General features: G+C 43.1%; 1 protein-coding gene across 9 annotated transcripts in view; it reads right to left on the minus strand.

Annotated features, from left to right (window-relative positions):
* MCF2L2 (MCF.2 cell line derived transforming sequence-like 2) overlaps positions 1-15,940 on the minus strand; it is a 482,616-nt gene that overhangs the window by 260,245 nt on the left and 206,431 nt on the right. For all 9 annotated transcript variants that reach the window (XM_029058027.2, XM_029058038.1, XM_029058021.2 and 6 more), the window contains one exon: positions 6,091-6,215. In XM_029058027.2, coding sequence (XP_028913860.1) covers positions 6,091-6,215 — 125 coding nt within the window. The remainder of the gene's footprint in view (positions 1-6,090; positions 6,216-15,940) is intronic.

Here is a 15,940-nt window from a genome sequence, read left to right on the forward strand (position 1 = left end):
ATCCATACATTGTCACTGGAAATACCATAGAATTGACAATTTATATTTTTGTGGAAATTGTTACATCAGCATGTTTCATGACTTTTTCCAGGCTCTTCATAGCAAATCTTCCTAACGTTAATCTTCAGTGTGTTTCTTGACTACTAATTCCTTTATTATTGATTATTGATTACAGAGAGAAAAACTGTCAACTATTTCAATCCTCTCTCCATCTGCTATAAATGTGTTAAAAGTTCCAGTTGTCATGATCTTTATTTTCTTGACATTCAAATGTTGGCCCACCTTTTCGCTCTGCTCCTTCACTTCTAATGCTAAGCTCTTCAAATCTTCTTCACTTTCTGCTAGTAGTAGCATCATCAGCATAATTCATTCATTAATTCAATCGAATTTATTGATCACTTACTGTGTGCAGAGCACTGTACTAAGCACTTGGGAAAGTACAGTACAGCAATAAAGAGAGACAATCCCTACCCACGATGAGCTCACAGTCTAGAGGTGGGGAGACATATCAATACAGATAAACAGACATCAATATAAATAAATAAAATTACAGATATACACATAAGTGCCCTGGGTGGGAAGAGGGGGGAAGAGCAAAGGGAGCAAGTCAGGGTGACACAGAAGGGAGTGGGAGATGAGGAAAAATGGGGCTTAGTTTGGGAAAGCTTTTTGAAGGGGATATGCCTTCAGTAAGGCTTTGAAGGGTGCAGAGAGTAATTTTCCGGTGGATTTGAGGAGGGAGGGAATTCCAGGCCAGAGGTAGGACGTGGGCCAGGGGTCGGGGGTGAGACAGGTGAGATCGAGGCACAGTGAGAATGTTAACACCAGGGGAGTGAGTGTGTGGGCTGGGTTGTAGGGGAGAAGCGAGGTGAGAGGTGTAGGAGGGGGCAAGGTGATGGAGTGCCTTAAAGCCAATGGTGAGGCAGCCACTGGAGATTTTTGTTTCTATTCCTGCCTCCAATCTGGCTTTTCTCATTATGTATTCATCATAAAGATGAACAGATAAGGCAATAACACATTGCAATGTGTACAGATAAGGCAATAACACAATTATTGCCTTGTCTTACACATTTACTAATGGGAAACCAAACAGTTTCCCCATATTTTGTTCTTACTGTAGCCTAGTGTCTGGGATACAGGTTCCATATTATTGCAATTAAATGGTCCAGCATGCCCATTTTCCTTAATGTGCTCCAGAGTTTCTCATGATCCATGAGGCCAAAGGCCTTATTATAATCAACAAAGCATACGGTGACTTCCTTTTGATATTCTCTTGTCCTTTCAACTATCCAATGGACACAAGCACGTCCTTTCCGGAATCCCGCTTGAATTCACCTTCCATATAGGTCTCCATTCAATGCTGCGTAACCAGTAGCAATACCTTGCTGGCATGTGAGATCAAGGAAATTGTACGATAATTGTCGCACGTAGTTATATCTTTCTTCAGTATTGGAACATAAAAAGATCTCTTCCAATCAGATGGTCATTACATGGTTAGCCATAATTTGGTAAGGACTTTGACTCCTCTCCAGCTGCCTGAAACACCTCAATAGGAAGCCTATCAAAGCCAGGTGCCTTATTTTTGACAAGACAAAGCAAAGCTGATCTACCTTCGCATTCCATGATGAGTGGCTCTAATTCATAAGGAACTTCTTCAAATACTCGTATATTGCTATCCTGCTGGCATAGTTTCTATGTGTAGTCCCTCCATCTCTGTTTGATTCCACTGGCATCATTTACCATCAGTCCATCTTTGCTTCTGACAAAGCCAATCCGAGTATGAAGTGTTCCCTTAATTTCCTTAATCTTCTGAAATAGTCATCTTGTCCGCCCACATTTGTTTTTGACTTCCATTTTTTTTATGTATGCTGCTATAACATTCCTGCTTGTCTTTCCTGGCAGACCACTGGAATTCTCAGCTCGGTTCTTTAACCAGGTTCTTTTGTGCTATGATTTTTGCTTCTTTCCTTTTTCGGGCTACTTCCAGAGTGAGGTTCAACATCTATTTTGGCTTCTTCCGCTTCCTGACTTTTTGCAATACTGCGTCGCTTTCTTCCTCGATGACATCTTTAATCTCCATCCACATTTTCTCTGGTTCCCTGTCTGTGAGAGTAAGCTCCTCGAATCAATTTAGTTACTAAAGATGTTTCATTAACATATGCAGAACTGCCATAGTCAGTGAAATGTTAATTCATTTTGCTTTACTATTCTTCAGTCACTAACTTATTTCAGCTCCCTGATCACACACACTGTTCTTGAAGCATTTCTGCACTGAGGAAACAATAATGCCAATAAATTCCACTGTTTTAAAGTTAATCAAACAACTAAATAGAGAAGGAACAATACCTAGGGGAAAGGCCATGGACCTGGGATTCAGGGGATTTGGGTTCTAATCCTGACTGCCATTTGCCTGATGTGAGAACTTGGGCATGTTATTTAACTTCTCCGTGCCTCAATTTCCTTATCTGTAAAATGGAGATAACCTATTCTTCCTCCCGCTTAGAATGTGAGCCCCATGTGGGTCAGAGACTATGTCTGACCTGATTATCTTGTATCAAGCCCAGTACTTAACACAGTGCTTGGCTCAGTGCTTCCTGCTGAGTGCACAATTATTATTTTTGTATTATTACTAATCAAAATAATCATAATTTTGGGTATATTAGCCAGAATTTAGGTGATAATGTCTCTTTCCCAAATACCTCCCTCTATATAGCCTCAAAAACATATCCTGGATCACAAACATTCAATAACGACTACAGTGAAATTAGTCGATTTCAAGCAATTGATCAATGGCATTTATTAAGCGCTTACTGTGTGCAGAGCACTTTACTAAGTGCTTTGGAAAGTACAATACAGCAGAGTTGGTAGACATGTTCCCTGCCCACACTGAGTTTACAGTGTAGAGAGGGAGACAGAAATGAATATGAATAATTAAATATAGATATGTATTCATTCATTCTGTCAATCATATTTACTGAGCGCTTACTAAGTTCTGCGGTGCTGGAGGGGAGGTGAAAGTCAATCAATCAATGGTATCAAGTTCTTAAAGGGAAGGGAGCCAAATGCACTAACGACACAGAAGGGAGAGGGAGTTGCGAAAAAAAGGGCCTAGTTGGGGAAAGCCTCTTGGAGAAATTTTATATTAATAAAATTTTGAAGGTGGGTAGAGTGGTGGTCTGTCAGATATGAAGGGGGACGGAGTTCCAGACCAGAGGCAGGATGTAGGCAAGAGGCTGGAAATGCGATAGATGAGATTGAGGTACCGTAAGTTGAGCATGCTGGGTTGTTGAAAAAATCAGCAGAGTAAGATAGGAGGAGGCACGGTGATGGAGTACTTTAAAGCCGATGGTAAGGAGTTTCTGTTTGATGCAGAGGTGGATGGGCAACCACTGGAGCTTCTTGAGAAGCAGCATGGAGTTTGGAGAGAATCGGTAGGAGGGAGATGGGGTGATCACTGGAAGGAGTAGTGGGTTTATTTAGTAAAAATACATGAGCCTATTTGAAAACAGTGTGGAAGAAGCCATTGGAGAGTGAAGATGGCAGTCAGGGAGGGAAGAAGGGAGGGGACGAGTGTTTTGATAAGGTGCAAAGGGATGGGGCAGAGGCGCAGGCTGGGGGGTGAATTTTGAGAGCAGGTGAAAGATCTCCTCTTGAGATACTGCTGGGTAAGATGGGACAGTTAAAGAAGGGGCAGGAGGAGAGAGGGACTGGAAAAGAGCCGCAAGGGGGATTTGAGGGAGCTCACGCCTATTGGTTTCAATTTCCCCAAGAGTATATGTGGCCAGGTCATTATTCATTCGTTCATTCATTCAATCATATTTATTGAGCGCTTACTCTGTGCAAAGCACTGTGCTGAGTGCTTGGGAGAATACGTTACAACAAGCTGACATATTTCCTACCCACAACAAACTCACAGTAGGGTAAGGAGTTAGGAGAGGCAGGTAGGACAAGAGGTTTGAGGAGGAGCTAAATGCCTGAGACAACTGGCAAGGGCAATGGATGTTGCCGGGAGGAAGGGAGGACAGAGTTAAAGCAGGCAAGGATGAATTATTATGATAAAAATATCCAGTGTGTGCTCATCATTCAAAGCGAAATTAAAAGCAAACAGAATCCAGATGCTTCTCATTCCATTCCTCGTGGATAAACTACACAAAAAATATACATTTATTGTTGTGAATAGCTGTGAATACATTCCAAGCTTGTTTTGTTTGCCACCTCAAGCGTAACTCGTATCCCCAAAATGTACTCTGTCAGTGTCATTTTCTCAAGTTGGGTCTTCTGGCTATCCTAGTATACATTACCTTGAGATATATATATCTCACATATATATATATATACACATATACATATATATATCTCATATATACACACACACACACATATGTATATATGTATATGTGTGTGTGTGTATGTATGTGAGTGTAAATATATATAACGCATATACATATATATTTCATACTGTTTTTATTTACAAAGCACTTTCACAGGACTTAAGTCTTTTCATTCCTCAGAACATCTCTGCTTGGTAGGTAAAGGCAAGCATTAGGACTCGACACTTCATATATGTAAACTCCACCCCATTCAAGTAGTACTTACCCTCACTGCTCCTTAGGATTTTTCAAAACATGCAAAGTTATGTGCTGAGTGTGTAGCATATGCAGGGCGTCAAGCCCTGATCCTACCTCGGCCTGCTGGCTAGTCAATTAATCAATGGTATTTATTGAACGCTTACTGTGTGCAGAACACTGTACTATGTGGTTGGCAGAGTACAATCAATACGAAACAGTAGGTAGACATGTTCCCCGACTATAAACAGGCTTGAAGTCTAGAGGGGGGACTTTACGAAAAGGAGGGGGGAGAGGGGAATATTGTTGACGAATGTCAAAATTGTGAGGTTGGGTCAGAGGGGTATTGTATTCTTGATTCTATTTATTGCTATTGTTCTTGTCTATCCGTCTCCCCCGATTAGACTGTAAGCCCGTCAAAGGGCAGGGACTGTCTCTGTTACCGATTTTTACATTCCAAGCGCTTAGTACAGTGCTCTGCACATAGTAAGTGCTCAATAAATACTATTGAATGAATATTGTAATCAAACAGTCAAGCAACTTGAGGAAGGAAGGAAGCCAGGATAAGGTGGTTTTGTGGCCATCCATCTGGCTCCACACTCCGTTCAGCAATTCCTGCTGAGTCAAACACCTTGTGGATGTTTTGATGTCGACTGGTTTTGACAATGGTCCAGAGGCCCGACTGCCACAGGATGTTAGACCCGTTAGAGATCATGTCTGGTACTTTATTGTACTCTCCCAAGCAGTAGATGGTATTTATTGGAAGCTTACTGGGTGCAGAGCACTGTACCAAGTGTTTTTTTATTATGGTGTTTGTTAAGCTTTTACTATGTGCCAGACACTGTACTAAACCCTGGGGTAGATACCAACTAATCAGGTTGGACCCACCAAGGCGCACATCCTTAATCCCCATTTACAGATGAGGTAACTGAGGCACAGAGAAGTTTAGTGACTTGTGGATCCTTCTGACTCTCGGGCCCACGCTCTATCCACGGGACCACGCTGCTGCTTGCTTGCGAGAGTGCAGTACCATAGCAGTGGTAGACAAAACCCCTGCCCTCAAGAAGCTTAAGGTCTAGCTGGGGAGACAAACATTAAAATAAATTTCAGCTAAGGGAAGTGACAGGGCCTAAGAATACGTACATATGTGCGGTCGGGCTGGGCGAGTGAGGTGTTGTGCGTTGACCTGCACAGAGTAAGTGCTCAGTAAATATGACTGACTGATTGATAACTGGACAGAGTCCTTATGACTTGGCCCCATACCTACTTCCAGTGTTTTAAGTTAATCAAACAGCAGAATACTCTGTGGCCAGAATTCATATCACTGAACCTCTTCAGTTTTATTTTACCTTATTCTTAAATTCAACTCTACTAAATTGAAAAAAGAAAGAGGTTGGGTTTTTTTGTTTGTTTGTTTTAACGACTAAAGCCTGATTCGAAGTTCATTTGCTCCTACTGTTTGAATTCCTGCCTGGTTTGCCCTCTCCTAAGGCTGCTAACTGGGCAGACAGGCAAGACTTCTTACCTCTCTACGGTAGCTACATTCTCCAGTTCATCAGGATTGAGTTTGGTCGAGGGACTTTTGGTTACTGGTTCTCTGATGCATGATAGCAAAGTGGCTCCTTGCTTCCCAGCTAGTTTCAGCTCATCCTAGAGAGAGAAGAAAACAACATGCTTGGTGGAAGGGGTTTCTTAAGAAAACAGAAGCCTTTAATGAATTTTCAACTGGTGCCAACCAGTGAAGTCACTGACAAGGAAAGAGGCCCACCAAAGTGTAGTCTCATTTGAGTGAATAAATGCTGAAGTGAAACTGAGGTATCTGACAGACTCTGAAACTAATGCAAATCAGGCTTGAATCCGTCATCAAGTTAGGTGACTAAAACAGATAAAACCGGAAACGGCAACTCCCTTTTGTAAAATCCATGCACCTTTTGGTTAATCACGTTTCTTAAGTGATATCAAAATACTCATCTTCCTGCCTGCTCTGTCACTCACCCACCTAAGAGCCAAGAGTGGCAGGAGGCTGTGTTAGGAACAGCATGGGTGGGAGCAGGGAGGGGCAGAGCTGACAGAGACAAGAGAGGGGCAAAGCTAATCATTTATAATAATTATGGTACTTGTTAAGCACTTCCAACGTACCAAGCACTGTTCTAAGCACTGGGGTAAACACAAGTTAACTAGGTTGGACACAGTCCCTGTCCCACAAAGGGGTCACACTCTTAATCTCCAGTTTACAGAGGAGGGAACTGAGATTCAGAGAAGTAGTGTCTTGCCCAAGGGCACACAGCAGAAGACATATGGTGGAGCCGGGATTAGAACCCAGGTCTTTCTGACTCCCAGGCCCGTGCTCTATCCACTAAGCCATGCTGCTTCTCTAGCTAAGAGACAGGGGAGGGGCAGAGCTGACTGAGAGACAGTGCCACTTTTCCCCAAAAGAAAGAACGACAGAGGGGAACTCTGCTCTACTCCCCTCCCCCCAGCACTTGTATATATATGTACATATTTATTATTCTATTTATTTTATTAATTACGTGTATACATCTATAATTCTATTTACATTAATGCTACTGATGCCTGTTTACTTGTTTTGTTTTGTTTTCTGTCTCCCCCTCTTCTAGACTGTGAGTCTGTCGTTGGGTAGGGATTGTCTCCATTTCTTGCTGAATTGTACTTTCCAAGTGCTTAGCACAGTGCTCTGCACACAATAAGTGCTCAATAAATATGACTGGATGAATGAACGAACAATTAACAGTGGCAGAGACACTGACAGCATTTTCCCAAGTGAGTATACCCTCTCCAACACCATGGTACTTAGGTCCACATCTGTAATTTATTTATTTATATTCATGCCTGTCTCCCCCTCTATACTGCAAGCTTGTTGTGGGCGGGGAATGTGTCTGTTTATTGCTATATTGTACTCTCCCAGGTGCTTAGTACAGTGCTCTGCACACAGCAAGTGCTCAATAAATACGACTGACTGGCTGACTTGCAAAAGTGGATTAATCTGAAGTCACTGGTCAAAATCCACAAGGCAATTCAGTAGTAGTAGTCAGATTTTGTTACCTTCCATTAGATTAGGTTTCCATTAAATGGCTTAATGTCGCCGTGCAAATTAGCTTGGGACCCAAATGAAGACTGGACTAACTGAAATCAGGTTGCTGCCTTGGAGGGGGTTAATGAATGTGAGAATGGGGGCTAGAAGATATGCAAACCTCACTCTCTATTAGCTCCGCCTCCTCTGCCTTAGCACACCATCAAGTCTCCAGTAATAAAAAGAGCCTTTTCCTGCTACCACAGCCTCCTCTGGTTAGTGGCCCATCTGTCTGCTTCCACTTCTCGAATGGGAAACAGCGTGGCTCAGTGGCATGAGCACGGGCTTGGGAGTCAGAGGTTGTCGGTTCTAATACCGGCTCTGCCACTTGTCACCTGTGTGACTTTGGACAAGTCACTTAACTTCCCTGTGCCTCAGTTCCCTCATCTGTAAAATGGAGATTAAGACCGGAAGCCCCACATGGGACAACCTGATTACCTTGTATCTACCCCAGTGCTTAGAACAGTGCTTGGCACATAGTAAGCACTTAACAATACCATCATTATTATGTATTCAGCCACTGTCTCCACGTCCTCTCTAGTAGTTCTCATCTTGATCCATGCAATATAGGTTTCACCCCTTCACTTCAAAGAAATGGGCCCCTCATAATCTCATATCCAATGGGTTCCACTGTGTCCTCCTTGACCTTTCCATTTCCGTGGACACTATCACAATCATTCCTTACTTCTAGAAAGATTTTGACTGCGAACCCCTAAAGGGACAGAGACGGCGTCCAACCTGATTTGCTTATATCCACCCCAGCCCTAGTATAGTGACTGGCACATAGTAAGTGCTTAACAAATGTCATAATAATAACTATTATTATTATTATTGTTATTTTAGATTGGGAGTGCCCTTTTGGATAGGGACTGTGTCTAATTCTCATCCATATATTCTTTCCAAGTGCTTAGTACAGTGCTGTGCCTACAGTAAGCACTTAATAAATACTACTACCATTCATTCATTCATTGTCATATTTATTGAGCACTTACTGTGTGCAGACCACTGTACTAAGCACTTAGAAAGTACAATTCAGCAGTAGAGATAACTTCTGCCCACAATGGGCTTACAGTCTAGAAGGAGGGAGACAGACATCAAAACAAGTAAACAGGCATCAATAGCATCAATATAAACAGAATTACAGATATCCACGTCAAAACAAGTAAACAGGCATTAATATAAATAGAATTATAGGTATGTACATATATACATGAGTGCTGTGGGGCAGGGGGTTAGAGCAAAGGGAGCGAGTTGGGGTGATGAGTGAGGGAGCTGAGGAAAAGAGGGGCTTAGTCTGGGAAGGCCTCTTGGAGGAGGTGAGCCTTCAGTAGGGCTTTGAAGGGGGGAAGTGTGATGGTTTGGCAGATTTCAGGAGGGAGGGTATTCCAGGCCAGAGGTAGGACATGGGCCAGGGGTCGAGAGTGGGACAGGTCAGAATGAGGCACCCTGAGGAGGTTAGCACCAGAGGAGCGGAGTGTGTGGGCTGGGATGTAGAAGGAAAGAAGGGAGATGAGGTAGGAGGGGACAAAGTGATGGAAAGCTTTGAAGCCAATAATGAGGAGTTTTTTCTCGATATGGAGGTTAACAGGCAACTACTGAAGATTTTTGAGGGGGGCAGTGACATGCCCAGAGCATCTCTGTAGAAAGATAATCCGGGCAGCAGAGTGAAGTATAGATTGAAGTGATGAGAAACAGGAGGTTTGGAGGTCAAAAAGGAGGCTGATGTAGTAATCCAGTCGGGATAAGATGAGTGATTGCACTAACATGGTGGCGGTTTGGATGGAGAGGAAAGAGCAGATCTTGGTGATGTTGTGAAGGTGAGACTGGCAGGCTTTGATGACGGATTGGATATGTGGGCTGAATGAGAGAGCGGAGTCAAAGATAACACTGAGGTTGTGGGCTTGTGAGAGGGGAAGGATGGTAGTGCCGTTCACAGTGACAGGAAAGTCATGGAGAGGACAGGGTTTGGGAAGGAAGATAAGGAGTTCTGTCTCGGACATGTTGAGTTTCAGGTGGTGCTTAAGTTTTAGGTACTACTAGGAAGACTATCTTACCCTTGTTTCACCAACACAATACTCATCTAATTCTCCTCCAACCTCTCCAACTGCTCTTTGACACTTACATTCATTAACTTTTTCATCTTTCATCCCCTCACTGTGGATCACCCACAAGATTAATTTTTGGTCCCCTTATTTATAGTAATAATGGTATTTATTAAGCGATTATTATGTACCAAGCACTGTGCTAAGTGCTGGGGTAGACACAAGATAATCAAGTCCCACATGGTGCTCACAGTCTAAGTGGAAGGAAGAATAGGTACTGAATCCCCATTTTGGAAGTGACAGAACTGAGGCACAGAGAAATGACTTGCGCAAGGTCACACAGCAGGTAAGTGACAGACCTGGGATTAAAACCCAGGTCTTCTGACTCCCAGGGCCATACTTTTTCTACTAGGCCACCTTACTTCTGACTCTATACTCACGTTTTCAAGGAGCTCACCTGTTCACAAAACTTCAGCTCCTTCTCCGCAGATGATTCCCAACTCTACCTCAGCAGCCCCAAACCCTCCCTTGCTATACAATCTCCCCCTTCCTCTTGACCCCAAGGCAGCATCACCTTAAACTTATCTTACCTTAAACTTAACACGTCCAAAACTAAACTCTTCACCTTCCTCCTCTTAATTTCCCCATCTGTCAGCAATACCCCATTTCAGAAGCCTACCATCTTGCTGTCATCTTTGACTTCTCCCTCTCTTTTAATCCTTGCATTCAGTCTGTCATTAAATCTTGCCAGTCATTTTCCACATTTCTCATTGTCACACCTTCTTTTCAATCCAAACACCACTACCAGCAAGACCTAGTGGAAAGAGCATGGGCCTAGGAGTAAGAGGATCTGGGTTTAAACCCCAGCTCCACCACTTACCAGGTGTGTGACCTTGAGCAAATCACTTAAGTTCTATGGGCCTCAGGTCCCTCGTCAGCAAAACTGGGATTCGATACCTGTTCTCCCTCTTACTTAGACTGAATCTTTTATCTACCCTAGCGCTTAGTAAAGGACTTGGCACCTAGTAAGTACTTAAAAAATAAAATTATTAATATTATCATCCTCATTATCATTATTTCTCCCCTAGTTTAATCTCTTGTCACCTCCTAATTAGGATATCATGGCAATCTTCTCATTGGTCTCCAAGCCTCCACCACTCTTTGAAGTATGAAGTTGACTCCGTAGCCCAGGTCATCTCTCTAAAGCCAAATTCTACACAAATCTTTCTCCTCCTCAAAAACGTCCAGGGACTATCCATTTCCCTGCAACAAAAGCAAAAATTGCTGACCGTTGCTGACTATTGCTGACCACCCCCTTTCTACCTCATCTCGCTACCCTCCTACTACACCCCAGCCCGCACATTTTGCTCTTCTAACGCTAACCTTCTCACTGTACCTTCATCTCGTTTATCTCTATCTCACCACCGACCTCTCTCTCACATCCCATCTCTGGCCTGGAATGCCCTCCCTCCTCATAACCAACAGAAATTACTCTTCCTACCTTCAAAGCTTTATTGAAGGCACATCTCCTCCAAGAAGCCTTCCCTGACTGAGCCCTCCTTTCCTCTTCTCCCTCTCCCTTCCTGGTCGCCCTGACTTGCTCCCTTTATTCATCCCCTCCTCTCAATCCCAAAGCACTTTATGTACATATCTGTCATTTATTTATTTATATTAATATCCGCCTTCCCCTCTAGACTGTAAGCTCGATGCAGGCAGGGAATGTTTCTTGTATTGTACATTCCCAAGGGCTTAGTACAATGCTCTGCATATAGTAAGCACTCAATAAATGACTGAATGGCTTCTAAGCTCTTCAACAGCTCTCTCCTTCTTACTGATTTGCCCTTGTCACCTGCTCAATCCCATTCTCACCATAAGCTCTTCTCAAGCAAACCTCACTGTCCTTTCCTCCTTCCCAAACTCTTTGTCCCCTCATCTACAATTTCTTTCCCTTTCAAATCCACCAGCCTGCAGTTCTCCCTCTCTTCAAAGCCCTCCTGAAATCCCTCCTTCTCCAACAGGACTTCCCCAATTCATTTTCTTCTCCCCAGATCCTAGCCTCTTAACAACCACCTCAAAATCTTCATACTTTCTGCCCTCATGGCACTTGTGTGCTCTACTGTTTATTCACTTATCCGTCTTTCAATTGTCTCGATATAAACGATCAGTATCTTTCCTTTTCCTCCTAACTATAAATACGTTTGTGTCTTCCCCTATTAGATTGCAGGTTCCTTAAGGACTTTGTTATTGAATCTTTCAATCAATTTATCAATTAATCAATGGCATTTTCTGAGCAGTTATCATGTGCAGAACACTGTACTAAATGCTTAGTGCAAGCACTTTCAAGCACTTAGTAAAGTGCTCTTCACACAGCCGGTGATTCAGTACATCTCACTGATTGAGACTGCATCTCTAGGGATGATGATGATAATGATAATGATGATGATACTGCTAAGCAGTCAGTATGGGCCAAGCACTGTACTAAATGCTGGGGTAGATACAGGAGAATGGGGGTCAAAAAGAAATCCTGCTCCTCATCAAACTCACAGTCTTAGGAGGTGGGGGAGAGATCAGGTGTTGGACCCTCATTTTCCAGATGAGGAAACTAAGGCACAGAGAAGTTAAGTAATTCACCCAAGGTCACAGAGGAGGCAAGTGGTAGAGGCAGGATTAGAACCTGGGTGGTCTTTTGCCTAGGCAACCCTGCTTCTGGGTTAACAGCCACACAGCATTAGGGAAGTAAGTATGAGCGACATATAAATTACTAATTTATATTAATGTCTTTCTCCCCCTCTATACTATAAGCTTATTATGGGCAAGGATCGTGTCTGCTAATTCCCTTATACGGTACTCTCCTGAGCGTTTAGTACAGTACTCTGCACATAATAAGCACTCAATAAATGCCACTGATTGATAGTTGGCTCAGAGGTAATGTGGAGAACTTGTGCAAAATTCTAGATTCTTTGGCACAGGGGGAGAGCAAGCATTCTTTCGAAGTCAGAGGGCATTCAGGCCCTCTGGAGAAGGCCCCTCTTTATGATAACTACAGGCCTAGTGGAAAGAACATGGGCCTGGGAGGCAATGGACCTGGGTTCTAATCCCAATTGCCTGCTGTGTGACCTTAGGCAAGACATTTTTTGTGATATATGTTAAGCGCTTATTATGTGCCAGGCACTACACTAAACACTAGGGGAGATACAAGCTAATCAGGTTGGACACTGTAAACTCATTGTGTGTTATATTGTTGCACTGTATTCTCGCAAGCGCTTACTAGAGTGCTCTGCACATGGGAAGCGCTCAATAAATATTAGCTGGCTGACTGTCCCTCATGGGGCTCACAGTCTTAATCCCCATTTTACAGGTTAGGTTAACTGAGGCCAAGAGAAGTTAAGTGACCAGCCCAATCTCACAGAGCAGACATGCGGCAGAGCCAGGATTAGAACCCAAATCCCCTGATACCTCAGTTTCCTCATCTGTCAAATGGGGATTAAATACCCATTCTTTCTCCTACTTAGGCTGTCAGCCTGACAGAGACCGAGTTCATCTTGATTACCTTGCATCTAGCCCAGTACTTAGTACACAGCATAGCACAGAGGAAGTGCTGAAAAAATACCACAATCATTATTACCATGATTATTATTTTTATTATTATTTAGACTCAAGAATATCTCTACCCCCATGATGTTCGTAAAGAGCTTTCTGCTGGCCAGTTCAGTTTGAATTCCTTCGGTGCTAAGGATTCTGACACAGAGCTTGGGGCAGTTCCAAAACAGCCTTCCAACAGGCTATAGCTGGCGATGATGTCGACAACAACTAGAGCGTAAAATTACACTGAAGTATGTCACACGCTCTGGGGAATTTCCCCAAAATAGTGTTGGTCACCAATTCAGAAATCACATTTTGTAATCTTTCTGAAAGGTTTTTCGGTTCCTACTCAGCGTTCTCTCTACATCCTGTTAGGCTCAATCAATTACTGGTATTTATTGAGTGCTTTCGGTGTGCACAGAGAGCACTGTGCTAAGTTCCTGGGAGAGTACAATACAACAGAGTTGGTAGACCTGTTCCTTGATAAGAAGAAGGTTATAGTCTAGAGAGGAGTTTACAGTCATTGGTTAGCAATTTTTGCCCCTCCTTCTCTCCTAGAACATCCCTGCCTTTCTCCTCCACAAGGAGCTTAGGGTCTACGGGAGGAGAAAGACATTAAAGTATTATTTCATTCCATCATATTTATTGAGCGCTTACTGTGTGCAGTGCACTGTATTAAGCATTGGGAAAATACAATACAACAATAAACATATTCCCTGCCCACAACAAGCCTAAGGTCTAGAGGGGGAGCTTAAAGTCTACAGATGCTCTTAATACAGTGCTCTGCACACAGCGAGCATTCAATAAATAGTTGATCGACTGATTGATTACAAATAGGGGAAACGGGATGGTATAAGGATATGCATGTAAGTGGTGTATGGCCAGGGCTGGAGAGAGACTCCTTTTGCTGATTTAATAATAATGTTGGTATTTGTTAAGTGCTTACCATGTGCAGAGCACTGTTCTAAGCACTGGGGTAGATACAGGGTAATCAGGTTGTCCCACTTGGGGCTCACAGTCTTAATCCCCATTTTACAGATGAGGTAACTGAGGCCCAGAGAAGTCAAGTGACTTGCCCACAGTCACACAGCTGAGAAGTGGCAGAGCCGGGATCCGAACCCATGACCACTGACTCCCAAGCCCGTGCCCTTTCCACTGAGCCACGATGACTGCGGACTCTGTCATACTATACTCTCCCAAGCACTTAGCGCAGTGTCCTGCACATAGTCAGTGCTCAATAAATATCATTGAGTGGTTGAGAGTCATCTGGAAAGACAAAGAAACAGGAGCAGGGGTTAGAAGAACAGAAAAAGAGGAAGGGAGGTTGAGTAAGCTCATTATGGACAGGGAACATGACTGCTAATTCTGCTGTACTGAACTCTCCCAAATGCTTAGTACAGTGCTCTGTAAATAGTAAGTGTTCAGTAAATACCAGTGATTGATTGAGTAGCCACCTAAGAGAACTGCCCCATCATAAGGCAGGGCCAAGCCTCACCATTCTCGATGATATCACTCTCTCCCCTGTACTTAAAGCCCCCACAGATGGAGATGCATCAGTCTTCTCCAGGAACCTATTCCCATATTCCTCTGTCAAAAAATTCTTCTGATTTTCTTAATAGTATTTGTTAAGCTCTTTCCATGTACCAAGCAATCTACGAAGCATTGTGGTAGATAAAAGCTACTTGGGTTGGATACAGTCCCTGTCCCACATGGGGCTCATAATCTTAATTCTTCTTTTACTGATGAGGTAACTGAGGCACAGAGAAATAAAGTGACTTGCCTAAGGTCACACAGCAGACAAATGGCAGAGCTGGGATTAGTACCCGGGTCCTTCTGACTCCCAGTTCCATGCTCTATCCACTAGACAACACTGATTCTCCAATTGATTCCTCTTGCTATAATTTATGCCCATTTTCTCATGTTCTGAAATGAGTTCCTCCTCACTAGCTGGTCTCTGTTCTCCACATACTGTGTAGACCTTCCATATTCTATATTTAAGACTTTCTATTCAGGCTAAATAGTTTTAGTTCCCTTAACCTTTCCTCTCCAAATTTTCTACATTGCTTGGAAACGGCAGCGCTCAGCACTGAACACCGCCTTATATCTTTTTTGCCGGCTTCAAAGTAATCAGCGTTTCACTTTCCATTATTTGTTACTGTTATGACTACTTTCCTACCGTGTCTCAGTTGATAAGCATCACAAATAAAAGATTAGATTTTGCCAGGGAATTTTCAGGAAAGTTTCAAACTGCTTCTCGAAAGTCTCCCAGAAGACGGAGCTACGCCAGAAGCCATCTCAGAGTGATCTCAGGAGCAAACTGCTCACCAAGCTGGGGTTAATTCATTCTTTCTGGGCATTAGGGTAGCAATAGCTACTTGGAAAAGGACATTTATCTACTGCTTTCTGCTTTTCTTGGGAGAGGTATTTATTTCTACAGTGTCTTTTTCCCATATTGGCCACTACATCACAGCTCTCCTCAATCAAAGATCAATCAGTCAATAGTATTTATTAAGCACTTACTATGTGCAGAACACTGTTCTAAGTGCTTGGGAGAGTACAATACAAGAGAATTACCGGACTCTTACCCTGCCCGTAATGAGTTTACAGTCAAGAGGGGATGATAGACATTAATAAGGCCTTTCTGAAATCCCATTTCCTCC

Source organism: Ornithorhynchus anatinus, chromosome 1 (assembly GCF_004115215.2).
Source record: "Ornithorhynchus anatinus isolate Pmale09 chromosome 1, mOrnAna1.pri.v4, whole genome shotgun sequence".
Classification (NCBI taxonomy): Eukaryota; Metazoa; Chordata; class Mammalia; order Monotremata; family Ornithorhynchidae; genus Ornithorhynchus; species Ornithorhynchus anatinus.